The 17,089-nt window shown below is 39.7% G+C and overlaps 1 protein-coding gene across 2 annotated transcripts in view; it reads left to right on the top strand.

Annotated features, from left to right (window-relative positions):
- EPB41L4B (erythrocyte membrane protein band 4.1 like 4B) overlaps positions 1-16,708 on the top strand; it is a 287,983-nt gene extending 271,275 nt beyond the window's left edge. For both annotated transcript variants that reach the window (XM_030551497.1, XM_030551496.1), the window contains exons 23-25: positions 8,091-8,159; positions 12,233-12,399; positions 16,088-16,708. In XM_030551497.1, the coding sequence (XP_030407357.1) occupies positions 8,091-8,159; positions 12,233-12,399; positions 16,088-16,157 (306 nt within the window). In that variant the 3' untranslated portion in view covers positions 16,158-16,708. The remainder of the gene's footprint in view (positions 1-8,090; positions 8,160-12,232; positions 12,400-16,087) is intronic.
- The last annotated feature ends 381 nt before the right edge of the window (positions 16,709-17,089 follow it).

The raw sequence follows: 17,089 nt of genomic DNA, 5'->3' as shown, positions 1-17,089 counted from the left end.
TATTCTAATGAGGTGACTGATAATGGCACAAAGAAGTTAACTTGGATTACCAATGGTACCCTAGTGATGCAACCTACTTATTAGGATCCAGTCTAGGCAAAACACTCTTTTCTGACTCAAAACAAAGTCCAAGCAAATGCAGCTGTGTCAGACTGGTTTTAATGACATCATGTCTTGCTCTGTTGTCTCTGGGGAGCCCGTAGTTCAGGATAACCTCCGCACATGTCGTAGTGTTTCTCTCAAGCTTGCTCACCTTCACAACATCCACCAGAAGAGCACTGAAGGCCGTGAATGCATGGAGAATGTCTTGTTTATAGTGGCTGCATTGTTCCCTCTCAGTGTTCTTTGAAGAGCAAAATCTCGTCACCAGTGCAGCCTCAGGGCAAAGTTACAAGGTGAAACTGAGACAGGACTGTCTTTTCTTTCTGATGCTCTGTTGAGATCCTGTGTGCAGACTGGTTGCCTTGCATTCCTGTTACTCTCTACAATAGGCACTGTTAGAAGCAGCAATAGCATTGCTTCTCCCAGAAAATACTCTACATCCAACCAACACTTACAGTCTTCATGACAAAGAACAGCAGAATGTTCCACCTCTAGGAGATGCACAAAGATGGCACTAGCACCAACAAGATTATGTCCATCTGGTAGGGCAGGAGAGCAAACATCTCTAGGTTCAGCCTTTGTATTGCATCCATTTCTATTAACCAGTAGGGGATTGTGAGGAGATCTGCTTGTAAATGTACGTGGTTTGTATATTAGCCCTGCAAACCATACTGGAACTGTCTATGGAATATTACTGCCACATTGAAGACCATGGCCACAAAACTTGACTGTGATTGAGTTATAACTTTCACCTTGCTGCAGTGATCCCTAGCAGATGGTCTGACAGTCAGAGGTTGCAAGAGCACAGCAACAGTAGCAGCACTCTAACCATGCTCTCTGCTTCTGACTATGCCCCCATGTCAGGGAGGGTGGCACAGAGAAAGCTACACTGCCTGGGAATTCCACCTAATTGGAGGAATCCTTTGCTGGCTGTTTAAGTCAGTGTAAGCCAGCATTGTATCTTCTTTGCACCATTAAGGGGATCATGACCTCTTCCTATGATAATTGTGCTAAGCAAGCTGAATGTATGTGTCTTGCTGTGTTGATGAAAGGAAATACGTAACTGAAATTCTAAAGGTAATGGACTTGATGGCAACACATAAGGGGAGTATGCACATGCAACAATTTGGCTAACAATTATCAAAATTGGATGAAAAATAGATGGTGTTATAAGACAGCCAGAGGAATTAAAGAATCAAATTTACTGGCACTGGTTTTCAAAATGAATGTTTCAAAATGCTGACTGTTGTTTAAAGTGCCAGCTAATTAATCTCTTTCGTTGGCCTCAAGCTACTGTCTGGTCACACAGGAGGTGAGTAAAGGGAAGTGTGAGGCTCAGACAAGGAGTTGTTACCTTCACAGATAAGACAACAGTATACACAGAAATAGTCAACAAAATGTGTTTCTGTTACCTGGGAGTTCACCAGCTTAAGCAGAAGCCAAAACAGCTGCTGAAGTTTCACATTTGGGCACATAGTATATGAAAGGTACATTTTCAAAATTTTTCACTGTTTGCATAAATTTATAAATTATGAATTTAATCCTGCTACTGATACTGACACATTGTGTTGTTTAACAGGCATCATGGATCTGGAATTCTTTAACTAGAAAATTATCTATGGTACATTGGTGTTCTTCATAAAGGTGTTCGATCCAGACAGCTCTTTCCAAGGTTGGGTTCAGCAATAATATGTAGTTTCACTAATACAGTAATTTGGTGTCTGTCATGTTACAAATTTACTGGACTATTTTTTTTCATTTGTGTTCATGCGCTGATCCAAAGCGCACACCTGCCACAGCTTTACTGAGGGGGATAATTCGGGTTTGGACTTTGCCTGAGTGAGTATTGGTGTTCGATGAGCTATTTTCATTTTTTTTTTAAATCCATAGATGCTGTATTGCACTATGATTGACATTACATGTTTGTCTTTGCATTTCCTAGCTCACCAGATAGCTTCCCCCACTGTAGTTGTATGGAACCAGATGAAGAATTACAGTAAAAAAGCTGCAAAGACCCAGAGAGGAGGAGAATCTGATCATTGGTCTTGGAAGAAGGTACTGCCAGTCAGTTAGTACAACAGCTACATAAACCACCTTCATGAAGTCATTCCTCAGGTCAATCAGTACTAAGGTATACTAACAGCATGTAAACTGGTAACTTGGGTCCCTGATCCCTTCTGGCTGGGCTGAATACAAACAGGCCTTTCTACCCTGTGGGGTGTGTGGCCCCTTATCACCATAGATCTGAAGTTATGTAAGTTGAAAGTTGGCTCGTCCATGTGTTTCTGAAATAGAGCTTTGCAAAATACACCTCTGGCCACTGTGCACATTGAGACCTGTATCTGTGAAAGTATCTCTTGTAGTATAAGATCTGCTTACGCTACAATGCACAGGAAGCTGTTGACATGTCTGAGCTAGAACCTCCTCTTACCTCTGGAGACCAGTTGGCTCAGTATAAATAAATGGTCATATTGCACACCAATTGGGAATACATGTTTTTCCAAAGATATTACAAGGGCCTTGAACCATAAAGTGCTGGGTGCAGGTGAACTCAAGTGAAGAACAGCAAGTGTGTGCTCACAAGACAGAATACAAAATGTTTCCAAACCTCTGTACAGAGAAAAGAAATTGATGCCAAGGCAGTGGCTATACTGTGCTATCAGTTACCTTGTCTCCTCTTAAATACAGAAGAGCAGAATTAAAAAGGATCAGCATGCCTGAGAGCGGTAATTTTGTAATGGTAGAGATGCTTGCGATTGTCCCATCTGTGGGAAATAGTTATAGTTAATTTCATATGCACAGTTCCTTTTATTCCAACTTTAAATTACATTCAAAAAGATTTTTTTGCACAAACTTGGAAAAGAAGAAGGTTGGCAAAGAATGACACTTCCCTCTTCTCTCTTTTCGTTTACTCGCCCTTCGTTTATTCTTTTCTCTTCCTCTTGCAATGCAAAAAAAAGGAAAAATGGACACTGATTATTCTTTGCAGCTCTGGCAGAGATGCCTCCAAAGCATTTTATGACAAGATACAACTAATGATGCAGCAAACAGCTTCCATGCTAGCAGGAAAGTGCTCACACTTCTGGGAAAGATTATCCACAGAGAATCAAAAATCTGCTTATTTTTCTTCAAAAGCAATGTGGTTATTCTGCTATACAGGAGATTTTCAGATTCATCCCCTTGAAGTTTACCCAGACAGTGAACTTCTGTTCAGAATGTGTTGGTTCGCTTTATTTAGGCTCGTTGTCTCATTTAGTAAGAGTTTGCTAAAATCTAGCAAATTATTGACTCAACAAACTAAATATTCTAGATGAGAAGGACATGTTTGTCCAAGGTACTTTTGCCATGGGAATGCAGTCATACCTTTCACACTCTAAAAATGCCAATACATGAGAAAAGCCATCAGAACATGAGACAATGGTCAAAATGTGGAACACCTGAGTTTTGTTGCAATAAAAGCCATTTTAACTTGACCATTAATGATTACAACTATTTTTAACCAGCTTGCAAAACAGGTTGTTCTCTCACAGTGAGAGAACATCCTGAAGAACAGGTTGAATTGTTCAAAGCCATTATAATGTCACCTATGGGTGGGGGAGGCAACAAAATCCATCAGCCTTCTTTCTCCTTCCTGCCTCACTCTCAGTCCATAATATGGTTCTGAGGAAAAGTCAGGAAGCTACCTGACGCCTTCAGCAATGGGCTCACTGGGGCAAATGGTGACAATGCCATGTAACTCATGTTGGCTCCACTCTTCTTCCTATCTCAGTCTCAAAGTAGGCAGCTGATAGTGTCGCTTAGCAGCTCCTTCCTTTGGGAGCAGGCTATATTCAAGGGTTTCCTCCTTTGTTCATTCCCACCAGTTGGCCACCACTGCTGATTGCTGTTGTCTGCAGCACACTTCTAGGCTTGTTGGAAATGCAGAACAGGGGGATCCACATGGGCTCCTAGGTAAAAGGTGTGGTTGAGAGGTCAGAATGCAGTTCTACCTGAGTTAGCCAATTTCCTCACTAGTATTCCCCATGTTTATTATTATATCTCAACAGCTTAACTGCACCTGGATATAAAAAGAGGCTCTAAGAAATAACTAGCTTTTATATACAGTAGAACCTCAGAGTTATGAACACCAGAGTTACGAACTGACCAGTCAACCACACACCTCATTTGGAACCGGAAGTCTGGAATCAGGCAGAAGCAGAGACAAAAAAAAAAAAAGAAAGACAGAAAGAAAATACAGTACAGTACTACTAAAAAAATAGAGAGAGAAGCATTTTTCTTTACCATAGTAAAGTTTTGAAGCTGGATTAAGTCAATGTTCAGTTGCAAACTTTTGAAAGAACAACCATAATGTGTTTTTTTTCAGAGTTATGAACATTTCAGAGTAACAAACAACCTCCATTCCTGAGGTTCATAACTCTGAGGTTCTACTGTAGCATTTTTCATCAATAGATCTCAAAGCACTTTACAGAAGAGATCAGTATCATTGCCTGTATCAGTATCATTTTTTTAATCAGGCTATTTGGGGTACCCTGCCTGTTTCACAGACCAGAACAACCAAACCAGCTTCAGCCATTGCAAACAAGACAGCATGAGCTCCCTCCTTCTACACCAACTGTGGGAGAATTCTCAGCTGTATTCCTAGCAAGGCAAAGTCTGGGTTAACGGGTATATATTGCTACTCATGTAAAACTCCTCAGAAGAAAAACAAATGAGGGAGACAAAAGGATTGGACTGTGGTAGAGTGGGCAGGATGGCTTCGCTTTCTGGCCCCTAAGTGCTGCATAGGTATGAGTTTTTCTCACATACGTTAGTTCTGAGTTGAGTTAAACCTGATTGATGCCTGGAAGTGGTGACGTAGGGACCTACAAAACCTTTTAATTTTGTTTGTCTGGAATTCTCTGTCCTCAGATTAAACAAACACAACTCTGGAAAAGGGAAAATTGGGTTTGAAACTAAACCAGATTAATTGATTTTAGCTGTGTATTGACACAAAATTTGGGCCTCTGGCATGTACAGATTTAGTGGCTGACTTTAGAAGATTCTTTTTTCCACATCACTATGTATCTCTGTGTGTAATCAAGACCAACTTTTCTTCTGGTCAATACTTTCAATAGGCTCTTGAATAACTGTCAAGGCTAATTTCCCCACTCTGGCACTCTGAGTGTGGAAAGTGGAGGCCTGCAAGGATTCTCAAAAATTAATACTGGCCACTCCAGGCTTGTATTAAACTCCCAAGGTTACAGCTTTTCTCTGATCTTGGATCGGTAGATGCTGCCACTGTCGAAGTGCAGAACCCCTTTGAGGGCCCAGGGAGGCACACTTAAGAATTCCTTTCTGTGGGTTACCCTCAAGCTCTTTCGCCCCCATTCTGGGGAAGAGCTGAGAAAGGGAAAAAAAGGAAATGAGCTGATGTCATCAACTAATTAAACAACATGTGCACAAACCATAAAAAAAAAAAAGAAAAATACATCTGGTTACTCACGCTATTGCTAGATTTTAAAAGAGCAATTACAAGGATTAAGCACCAAGAATAGCTTTTCTTGCGGTCCAGCTTAAAGGTTACAAGCAAAAGCATCTGGGGTTAGCACATAGGAATCCATAAGCCATAAAGAAATAAAAGGAATAAACCTAATAGCGTCTTCCTAGACATTTCCTGATCTACTGACATGTCTGGGGTTTTAAATGAGTCTTTTCTAGGTATGATACTGATTATTTTTTCGTATCTGGCCCAAGCTTCTTACAGCATAACTCTGTTCTGTCCGCCTCTCCCCAGGAGAACAACAACAGGCAGACAAAAGGGGAGTCTTGTTTCAATTTTAAAAACTTCTAGCCTTCCCATTGGCTCTTTTGGCCAGGTGCACACTCACTTCCTTTTACCTAAGTACAGCAGTGAGACTTTTTAACCCTTTATAGGTAGAGCAATTAGAGAACAGCTACTAAGAGGAATTCTATAGCTGCTGGCTGGATGGATGTCCATAAAAGGGAGCAACCTCCCCACCCCCCTTCATTTATCACAATAACATTTGCATCATTCTTCACTTTTGTTTTCAGTAACTAAACTTTGTTCTCTTAATGAGACCAATCCACAAAATTAAAGAGATTTGGGTTGCTGCATATCAAGGTGAAGTCAGATATGAGTGACTGATTTTAGATTTGTATAATATAATTTGACTTTGGCTACAGTACTGTGTTATAATACAGTGCTCTGTATCTTATTCTCTAACCCGGAAATGTAAACACTTCATAAATCTAAAATGACATGATTGACTTCTGGGTTTGTGTTGTCTCAAAAAGATACAGCCACTTCAGAATCATTCATGTTATACTGGCAGATTTGGATATCAGTGTAACATGACAGACTCACTAAGCAATACAATTTGTACATTGTATTGTAATGAGTGTCAGTAACTGCACATAGTAACTCAAAATCAAGTTCACTGATAGAATGTAGATACATCAATATTTATGAAAAGTCTGAAATGTTCCTCTTCCTTGATATCTCTATACAGATAGCTTCATGGTTTAAGGGAATTGTTTTCTAGTACAGTGACCTGTTCAAATACATCTACAAGATTATTTCCAGTCATCTACATTCAGTTAAACAGGTGTTTACACACTTGAGTGTTTTTGTCCTTGTGTGAATGTTGGGCCACAGCTGGATATGAATTTTGAGTGGCATGTTTACAAATCAAATGTGTTTCTGGAGTTTTGTTTACAAAACAAATGATAATATGCATTTTCTTTATTACTTTTGACCTCATAATTTCAGGTGTTCCTTTCTAGGGCAACTGGGTCAGCACTTGAATGTATTCCTTGTTTATTAGCAGATACTTCAAACATAATGCACTAATTCTGTGATGCATTCATAATAAATATACTGTGCATTAAAAAGTTTATCCATTAAAGCGATAAATACATTTTTCAGTATACAATAAATTTTCCCCAAGTGGAAATATGAAGTGCAGTTTGAAATCAATACTTCTAGTTGATGAACACTTTTTACTTTGTCCTCTTCCTGAATGGATTAATGACATTTCTGCATTCTAGATAGGAGGGTAATGAGATGCATACCACCTATAATCAAAAAGAGACAATACTTGGTTGCTATTTGTTTAATTTCTTTTTCTTCCTTTAATATTCAATATGGTACTAAGCTCAGAAGTAATTTACACCAAAGCCTTATCTACACTAGGGGGAAAATCCTGGCTCCTATGAAGTCAATGGGAGTTTTGCCATTGACTTAAATGAGACCAGGATTTTGCACTGAAAATTCTCAGTACAGACACAACCCAATGGCATAATGGTCTCTAATACTATTTTCAACACTCCTTTATTGATACCTTCTGAGATGTAGCTTGATCCTCAGCACACCATTGGAATGGGTAAGATCGAAGTTCTTAACATTACCAGAGACAGTGATTACGAATCAATTGCCCACCGTGATTTTTTTTGTGTGCTTTCTTCTTGTCCTATCTTCTCACATTCCATTTATATCACTGTGTTACCTATAAATAACTAAAAATATAGATGTGTAAAATCCATAAAGCACAAGTTCTTTAGCTGAAGTTCCTGACCACAGCTAACACTGTGTAAGGATTCCTATCACTGAGCTTTGCATTACCAATTAGAAAATGTACGATGGTCATTAGATCAAGCCAAATAATTGCATGTCATGACTAGTTAAAGAGCTGAAAAAATATTGTATGCAGTCAGTTCCGAATATGCTTATATAAGAGCTATTTCACATTACATTTAATTACATGGGTAAAATAATTCAGTCAGGTCTTATCCTTTGAATATTCCTCACTAACTTAGATATGTGTTTTGAAGTGGTCTTTTGAGCTGGTTTATTTGAATGCTGCTCAACCATTCGAGTTTGTCACATGTTGCTATACTTGCAGTGCTTTGCTGCTTTTTTTTTTTTTTTTGGTTTTGGTTTTCATTTTTATGCTCTGAAAGTAACATTTTTTTCTTTATCTTTTTTGAAGATAAAGACATTCCCTGCTGATACATCTAATCCTTTTTTCGATCCTTTTACAACAGTACCACAGTTTTCTGTAAGTAGAACATGCAACTGAAAAACTGTGTATTTAACACAACACTTGCAACTCCAGATTATTTTTTAAACAATGTCTGAAATTTTGCCTTTAACAATCCTAATAAAGATACTTTCCAAATATGACTTAGACTGCAAATCAATCAAATATGGCCATGACTTGCATCAACAAACTTGCCTGCATTTGGTGTTTTGGAGATTACTAGCAGCAGAAATAAGGACTAAAGGTGAAACACTTCAGGGCAGCAGGTTACAAAATACAGCTGCACTCCCACAGTTCTACTGTAGAGGGCATGGGTGAGGCTGCACAGACTCTTTGAATAAACAGGAAAGGCGGGGAATGGTGTGGGGCTAGGCACTAATCCAGCTGAATTGGCATTCGTCCCCTTTACAAAACCTGACTTTGTCTTCTACTAGGGGACCTAATTTTCATGAAAATTGTATTCTGAATTGAAACGAGGAGTTACAGTTAATATAAAACAGTTGTATGATGATGACTACAGTTGCATGCTGCTATAAATGTCCATGTTAATTAACAACCTAGAGCTGAATCTCGGAATCTTTAGTTCTTATTTGGGCAAATCTCCCATTAAACTTCCTTGGAAATGTTGCTTGAGAAAGAAGTGAGTTGGGGGCTTTGGGATTTGTCCCTTTGCATAAGGCATACTGCACAGTACCACATAAACAGGACTAATAACTGTATAACAATGTACAAATTAGCCTGACAGACCTAATAGTACCGTACCTGGAATGCCCAACCTTAGAGTAGTAGTGTCAGTATGATAGTAGAAGAAATAAGACATTTAAGCAATTGGAGGACTTGTTAAAATTAATATTAGAACTCCAAACAACTAGATATTATGCCTGGAACTCTGACTGAAACTCTCTGCATGACCGCCTAACATGGGACGTGGCTTAGCAGCCACAGAGTAGAAAACCTTCTCATATTAGAATTATATTTCACAATCACTAGTGTGACGTTCCTAAAACTCATAAAATAAAGTCGTTCAGACTTAAACCTTAACTTCTGTCCTGAGCCCCAAATCTGTTTTCTCTCTCATGTGGTTATATAAGAGATATGGAACCTTACTCACAACTGGGACAGCTACAGTATTTGTCTGCATTTAGAGAGTTATTAAAGAAGGAGGTTAAGGCTTGATCATGGGACAATTTCTACTACTTTTTTTTGGTCATGTGTCTATTTTTTAAACCGGATTTTAGTGAGAGAGATTGAAAAGTTCATCCTAATCTGCTTCATATCTATTTTTTGCTCTAATTAAAAATATCCCAACAAATGTATCGAAACCTTTCAAGCCCATCAAAGCAGAATTATTGAAAAAGTCATCCACTTTAATAAAAATGGCAAGAAAGTCATCCACTTTAATAAAAATGGCAAGAAAGCTTCTACCTTTACGTCCCAGATTAAAAAATGCGTTGAGTTATGCAGAGAAATCTGTGCAGAATAATATCCCCACTAGTTCCCCTGTAAAAAATGTCAAAAAACACTGAAATTTTGCTAGGGTTCATTGAAAACCAAACTGAAAAATGCTGGCTTTGTAATGAAAACTTGAAAAATTCCAATGAAAGCTGAAAATGTTTAATAAAAATTTCAATTTAGCTAAAAAGCTATTTTGCCATGGAAAATTTTTGACCAGCTCTACTAATTAGGCTTTGTTGGGTGAGGTAAGAGGGAGGGATGTTCGGCATATAAATAAGTTCTAACTAACCTATCCACAATTCATCTTTTCCTCTTGAGGGTATTGGTTCACTGAAAAAACCCACAATGCAACATCACAAATATCTAAAATTACCTTTCCACCCATGCAACCCATGGTATTTGTTTTGTCATAGAATTATACATTGTGGGAAATCTTTAGTGAACCAGGAAGTACCAAGAGGATTGCAGGGAAGGGGTCAACTCATTTCTCTGCAGTTATCCCTGTCCCACAACCTGAATAATGGGGATCATTCAACAAAGACATATTAGCTTCAAGTCAATTGGTTTTCAGTTCACCTTAACACGCCAGTTGTGCTAGGTGTCACCCCCTGTTTGGCCTCAACAAAACAACACAAACAAATGCATTAGGGCAAAATTTCCAGAACAGAGCCAGATCTAACTCTGAATGTTCTCTAGTCACGCACAGCATTATGCAGCTGCAAATGTTTGTGGTTCATTTTCCTTTCCCTTGCTTTTTCCTTTTCCTTGCTTTCTTTTTATGTTATAAACAGCCTGCAAAGTTGTTGGGTTTTTGTTGTTGTTGGTATGTTTTGTTTTTAAGATAGGCATTTTTGGTTCTAATAAGCATTTTCAACGAAAAACCTATTTTTTATCTCATGGAAAAACAAAAAGTATTAATAAACAGTAAGATTTGGAGGCTATTTTCTGGTTTTATAATTCTGCAGTTTATAAAGAGCTAAATGATTTTTTTATGGGGGAGGGGAATTAAATCTGATTATATTTTATCTGAGTTGACTGGGTAAATCATAAATCTATTGATTTAATGGAGCTACTTCAGTTCACACCAGCTAAGGATCTGGCACAATATACTGTAAAAACATAAGTATATAAATATATACTCTAGAGAAAAACAGTACCACATACATATCTAAAATAACCATTAAAAATGGGGCAGATCCTAAAATGGTGTCAGTTGCCTAGCTCCATTGGCTTCAGTTGGATTATGACAACTTATTCCCGCTGAGGAACTGTGCCATGGTGCCAGTATTTCATGATGCAAAGCCTGATCTGACAGTCCTTGTGAGACAAAACACTGCATGAGGATTGCAAAATTTGCTTGTGTCTGGACTGTGACATTGAGCTTTAAAAGGGAAATGCCAGAAAAGTTTGGCAGCTTACCTTTTTTAATGATTAAGACTATCACTGGTCAGGATTAGAGGGGGGTTTGTTTGTGTGTGGTTTTTTTTTGTGTCAGTTTGGTTTTATTTTACCGTTTTTCATTTTACTGGTTTCATAGAATGACTGGAAAGGCTCATGCTTAGAATGTTCATCTGGAATGTACTCCAAGCTTTCAGTTAAAAGAGAGGCTGTGAAATGTAAAAAAGACACCGCTGCAGTTTCTTCCTGGATCACCCATTGATTTAACCAGCAGATTGTGTCCCAGTACACAAGTTTCTACATTCAGTATTTGTTAATCATAAGTAACTCACATAATTTGAAAAGTGATGAAAAAAGACAAATAGTCCAATAGGTGGATAACAATTCTCTGCCTCACTGTTGTACTGACTGAATCAAGCTTGAAAGAACAGGTTGTCAAGAAAAAAACTCATCTGATAATAGTGTGAACATGTTCTGACTATTCTGAAGCACTGAAAAATTGTTGCTACTGTACATTCCTATCAACACAGTAACACACCAGCAGACACAGACTGTTCCCTGTTTATCATTAAATGGTCCTGTGCAAACAGTGGGTCAGTGTAATTTTTTTCAGGAATGCTGCATGATGTCACATGACAGGATGTCCCAGCCTTTGATGTTACAGGATTTGTGATGCTGTAGCATCAGATGTGCAGTCTGGAGTTTGTGGAGTTTCTGTACATTTTATACCACATTGTCTGTTGCTAGTTGCCACTGGGTATTTCTTTCAGGGTTTGCTCCACTACATAGATCTCTTAGACCCAGACTCATGCACACCCAACTTTAATAAAATGCATATTTGTCAAGGGACCTACAAGTTCATTTTGACAGGGTTCTATTCAAAAGGACACTTCTGGTCAGCTCCCCATATCAGGTTTAAACCACATAAAATAGTGATAAACAGCACTTTTATAGGTTATGGGTCCATATTCAGTGTGTCATGTATCGTGAACTGAGTTCAGTTTCACACAGTGGACTTTCTAGTCAGACTTGTCATCAGTGCACAACCACTGAATCTCTGTCGAAAGAAGTGGTGTCTGTTTCATTATATGAGGGTTGCTTCCTGGTTCTTAAAAGGCCACTGGGCAATCTCTCATTTTCCCTCTTTATTAGAGGAAAGTTGCTGATAACGAGTGTTTGAGAGAATATGGGCATAAAAAATCAAAACTAACTTATCCTTTTCGTTATTTTCTTCTTAGGCAGAATTTATAGACAGCAAATTAGTGTGCTGTGCTGTGCAGTCATCACCTAAAATGTTACCACCAGTATCTCCTTCACCTGCAATGAGGTCCTTGGCAGAGACAGTCCCAACCCCGACAGTGCAGACGATATATTCATCACACAAACCTATTTCTCTGGCAGACAGGTATTGAGCAGTTCATAGCAATACTATGGGTCTCTCTCTAGGTTCCCAAGAGTTTGATTTCTTTTATTCTATCATAAATATAATGAGAAAGAACCCGCTGAGCCTGTCATTCAAAACTGTGATTTCCACCAATGTGTAAAGTCAGCTGCCATTTGGTACATACCTCAGGACAAATGGAAAGCAGGAGAAACCTTCTCTGAATTGAAAGCCACTCCTACCTGGCGATGCAGCCAGCAATTGCCCTCCTCTGAAGGCCAAACATACCACCTCCATAACCACTGGCCTGGAAAGAAAAGGGTGTGCAGTTTTTTCTGAGACAAATCACCTCCCCTGAACCACTGGTTTGTTTTTAACAACTGCTGTTGCACTCTGTTTTTCTAAATTCAGTTCTAACTGGGAAGGGCTGAGAAATAGATACTCTTTCCGATGAATACCAGGCACTGATTTTTCAGAGTAGTGTCAGGTTGCAATTGTTCTTCTTGTAGCATGAATAGTGAAAAAGCATGTTCCAGCTTCCCACAGAAAACCTACTCTTTTTCCGTTCTTCCATCTTACAATTGTTTCTAATGGTAATCTTCCCTCTCTAGAGACTGATGAGTGCTGAATTAACCAAACTGTCTATTTAAAGGGGGTAACTCTATAATTAGATCCATCTGACACCCCAAAAGCAAAGATTAGGCTTTCATTTCCAGACCCGAAGCACTGTACCAGATGGAAATGAGAAACAGAAGTTTTAAGATGGGAATATAATACACTAGACTTTCACCTCCAGATTGAAATTTTGATTTACAGTGGGTCACCAGTAAATGTGCTGCTTGGTTTCAATCTAATTTCAATTGGACATTTATTCATATTACTAGACCACCTACAAATGTACAGTTATGGGCACTCTTTGTTCAGAAACGTCCTAACAGTTGTAGAGCAGACATAATACCTAGGGTGTGATCCAGCATCCATTTAAGTCAATTGAAAGACTCTCATTGAATTCAGTAGGAACTGAATCGTGTCCTTTTATAGCACTTTAGATCTTCAAATTGCTTTATAAACATAAACTCATTAATCCCCAAAGCACCACAGTAAGGTATATATATTTTCCCCACTTCACAGGTAGAGAAACTGAGCCACAAAAACTGTGACTGTTCCAGAGCCTCAGAGGTTGTCACTCACCCCCTAAACCAGCTGTCAGAGCTGGGATTAGAGTTTAGGAGTTGCAGATTGCAAATCAATAAGACCATGCCTTGTTGAGATATTGCACTTTGGAGGAATACTGGCATAGCTGTGCTGGATTCTTGTAGTGTCCACCTGCCTGCACTACACTTAGTACTACAGGCCAGTGCAAACATTCTCTTATTTTCATTAAAATGAACTAAATCCACATATTAACAATTGCACAAAATGCTTAATCTAAAAAAGAAAAATCCTAACTACTGGGTCTTTCTTCTGCACTGCTAACCATCTTTACTTCCCATCGTGCACTTGTGCCTCTCCATAGACTGTTGTTAAGGTTTGCCCTTTTAGAAAATGTATAAATAAATCTACTCATGTGCTGTTAGTGTCTCTAAAGCTACTAGCAGTTAACAATGAAAGAATATGACAGATGCATCAGACTTAGGGCAGGGCTGCTGAGTAGGTGCAAGCAGCCTATGCAATATCTTTTGGGTAGCCCACAAATGGGTGAGAGAGATTCTGAAGCATTCTTTCCTGAGCAAAGGTTTCGACAATACTAGCCATTTGGTGAAATCAGGTCCATTCCAAAGGCCAAAAAAATATGACCGGGGCAGTTTTGCACCAGTTCTACATAAACCTGGCACATTCTGAAGAGTAAACTCTGTAGAGATTCCCTCTTTTCTTCTGTCCCCCACTGCCTGCTTCATTCCCCTCCCTCTGTCTTTCCCTGCATAGTGTTCTCTTCCCCCACCGACACTCTTCCTTCTCTTCTCCTTTCCAGCAGTCCCACCTCAAATAGGGGTGCTGGCAGACCCAGAGAATGCACTGTATTTGGTATGTGTCATGGCAGCAGCCCCACAAGAGCACTCCACGCCTTCAGACCCAGCTACCCCAAAGAGCTCTGGGGAGAGGGTCCCCTCACATACCCTTATGATTCCTGTACTAGGTCCCTGTAGTGGGCCAACCCTCAGCCTGGGCTCGGCCATTGTCTCTTTGAGTCTCTTACCCCTGGGTAACCTATGGAAGCCCCTACTCCCGGGTGAGCTCTCTGTCCCCAGCAGGAGTTCAGCTCACTCCAGGGCCCTTTCTGAGTCCAATTACTTCTAGTCCCTGGTGACACTCCTCAGATGTCACTCCGTATCAGGCTTGTAGTGTCCTCAATCAAGGGTGGGAGAGGAAAGGAAAGGTTAGTCACTGCCTCAGGCTGGGCTTCCCTTGCTACTGGAGCTCACTAGCAGACCCTGGCAGCCTCTCCTCCTGGATAAACTTCCCCCCTTCTCTATGGCAAGTGTCACCTTTATTAAGCTCCCCTTCTTCAGCTGGAGCATGTTCTGCAGGTGCATCTAACTGATGCTGCTTGAGTGCAGGAATGCTCATTAACCTTTTATGTCAGCGGGATGGAGGCGTGTCCCGTCACAGTCCCCACCATGGTCTGCCAGAAATGTAGAGAATCAGGAAACTTGGTGGGTCATCAGAGGAGGTGGTAACAAAGCTCTCTCCCTCCTTGGCCATAGTTAAGGGGCTGCAGTAACCATGAGCTACATGGGCATTAGCCCACTCCAACACTAGGATCAGCAGTGGACTGGGAATAGACAGTGAGGGGCTTGGCTCATCTGGAGATGCAGAGCAGCAGGAGACTGGGGGGAAAGTCTGAGCCCACTCAAGGACCAAAAGTGGCAGAAGTCTACAGCCACTTCACTATACCAGTCACCTGAAGAGCAGCTGCAGATCCAGTCTTCCTTCTCCCCAGGTTTGGCTGTGCAAGAGTAGCAATGGTAGTATTCCATCCCACAGTGCTTACCTCATCAACAGTAGATGTCCACTTGAGATGGGGACCTGGTCCAGTCAGGTAGTTGTAGGCATGGGGGATGGAGTGGGTTGGGTGGTCTCCTCTTCCTTCCTTTCCCTGTGTAAGGAGGTATGCTTAGCTGCTTCACAGCTGCTGCTTCCTGCTCAGTTCCTCCTCCTGGACCAGAATGCTTTATGGAGATATCTACTTGTGCTTTGTAGCCAGTGTGTGATGACATCACAACAACATCATTTCATGATCCCAGGAAAGATCTCTAGCACTTAATCCAGCTCTGCTTCCCATTCACTTGCGTGCACACTAAATAAGCTGAAGGCTATGTAGTGAAAAGAAACCTCACAGGGAACTGAGAGGCGATCTGGGACTGCGGAGCAGATTGCTGCAATACAAGTCTTTTTACACGGTTTTTACATCAATTAACAAGACTAATCTTGCTTTCATTGAAGTCAATGGGAACTTTATCAGTGACTTTGTGGGGAGAAGGAGTAAGGCCTAAAATGTCTCATGCTTTTTTCCCCCTTGGTTGCTTTTCTTTACTACTCAAAATGTCAAGCGATTTTCACTTCTGACTCAACATCTATTTTCAGCATTTTGGCTGAATCAAATGGAACCTTTCTCCTTCCCTTGGTACTTTAAAAATGTTAATTATTTTTAATTGAAATATGTGGCATTTTGTTGTTCCCATAATTGGCTGTTTGTGCATTAATTACACAGTGCTGAGACTCTGAGGCGTGAACTCGAGAGAGAGAAGATGATGAAAAGACTGTTGATGACAGAATTATGAACTTCTCACTTCGTCACATGGAGACTGGATCGAGGCCTTTCATGTGCCTTCTGTCTGTTTACATTCCTCCACTTCTGTGTACTCAACATAATGCATCGTGAAAATGTGTTATGTTCCCAGCTCACTCAGATTCATCACAGTTGGTTAAAATTAAGTCCTGGCTTGACTTTAACTTGGGGGAGTTCCTTTATTCATTTGCTGCTGGGAAATAAACATTCAGTCCTTTATTTATCATGAGTATTAGGATTTTCTACTATTATAAAATGAATTTTAGGTTTGGTTTTGGTAAATCTAAGGTAAAAATGATCAGCAAGGAACATACTGATTTCTACTGAGAAACACTGTTCTGTATATATGTTAATAACTGCACAGAGATTAATGTTATGCAGAATATTTTGATAGTAACATAGAAAATGTCATTTTGTATAACTGAAAACTGCACCAAGTTACTGCTGTTTGTTAAAGAATCATTTTTAAAAGCAGAAAAATGATTACATCCTAACCCTATGACTCTTTGTCTCTGCTGAAAAATAAATGGCTATCTTCTCAAATTCCTAACTTAATCTTTACTCAGATATATGTAGATATATCTGTGCTGCCTAAAATCACGTCATCTTGATTTGACAATTAAATAAATCATATTGTATTCCTGGTAAAGAAAAACTTCAATGGTTCAAAGTTGTTTGCTATTGACACCCTTATCATTAAACCAAAAACATTGAATCATAAACAAGTTTTAATTAAAATCCTACAAATACTTGCATGCATGTATACATACAGGGTTACATCAAGCAACTGAGGGTATGTCTACACTACGGGATTATTCCGATTTTACATAAACCAGTTTTGTAAAACGATTGTATAAAGTCGAGTGCACGCAGCCACACTAACACGTTAATTCAGCAGTGTGCATCCATGTACCGAGGCTAGCA

This window comes from Gopherus evgoodei, chromosome 2 (genome assembly GCF_007399415.2).
Source record: "Gopherus evgoodei ecotype Sinaloan lineage chromosome 2, rGopEvg1_v1.p, whole genome shotgun sequence".
NCBI lineage: Eukaryota > Metazoa > Chordata > Testudines > Testudinidae > Gopherus > Gopherus evgoodei.
This window is presented reverse-complemented; position numbering and strand designations above follow the sequence as displayed.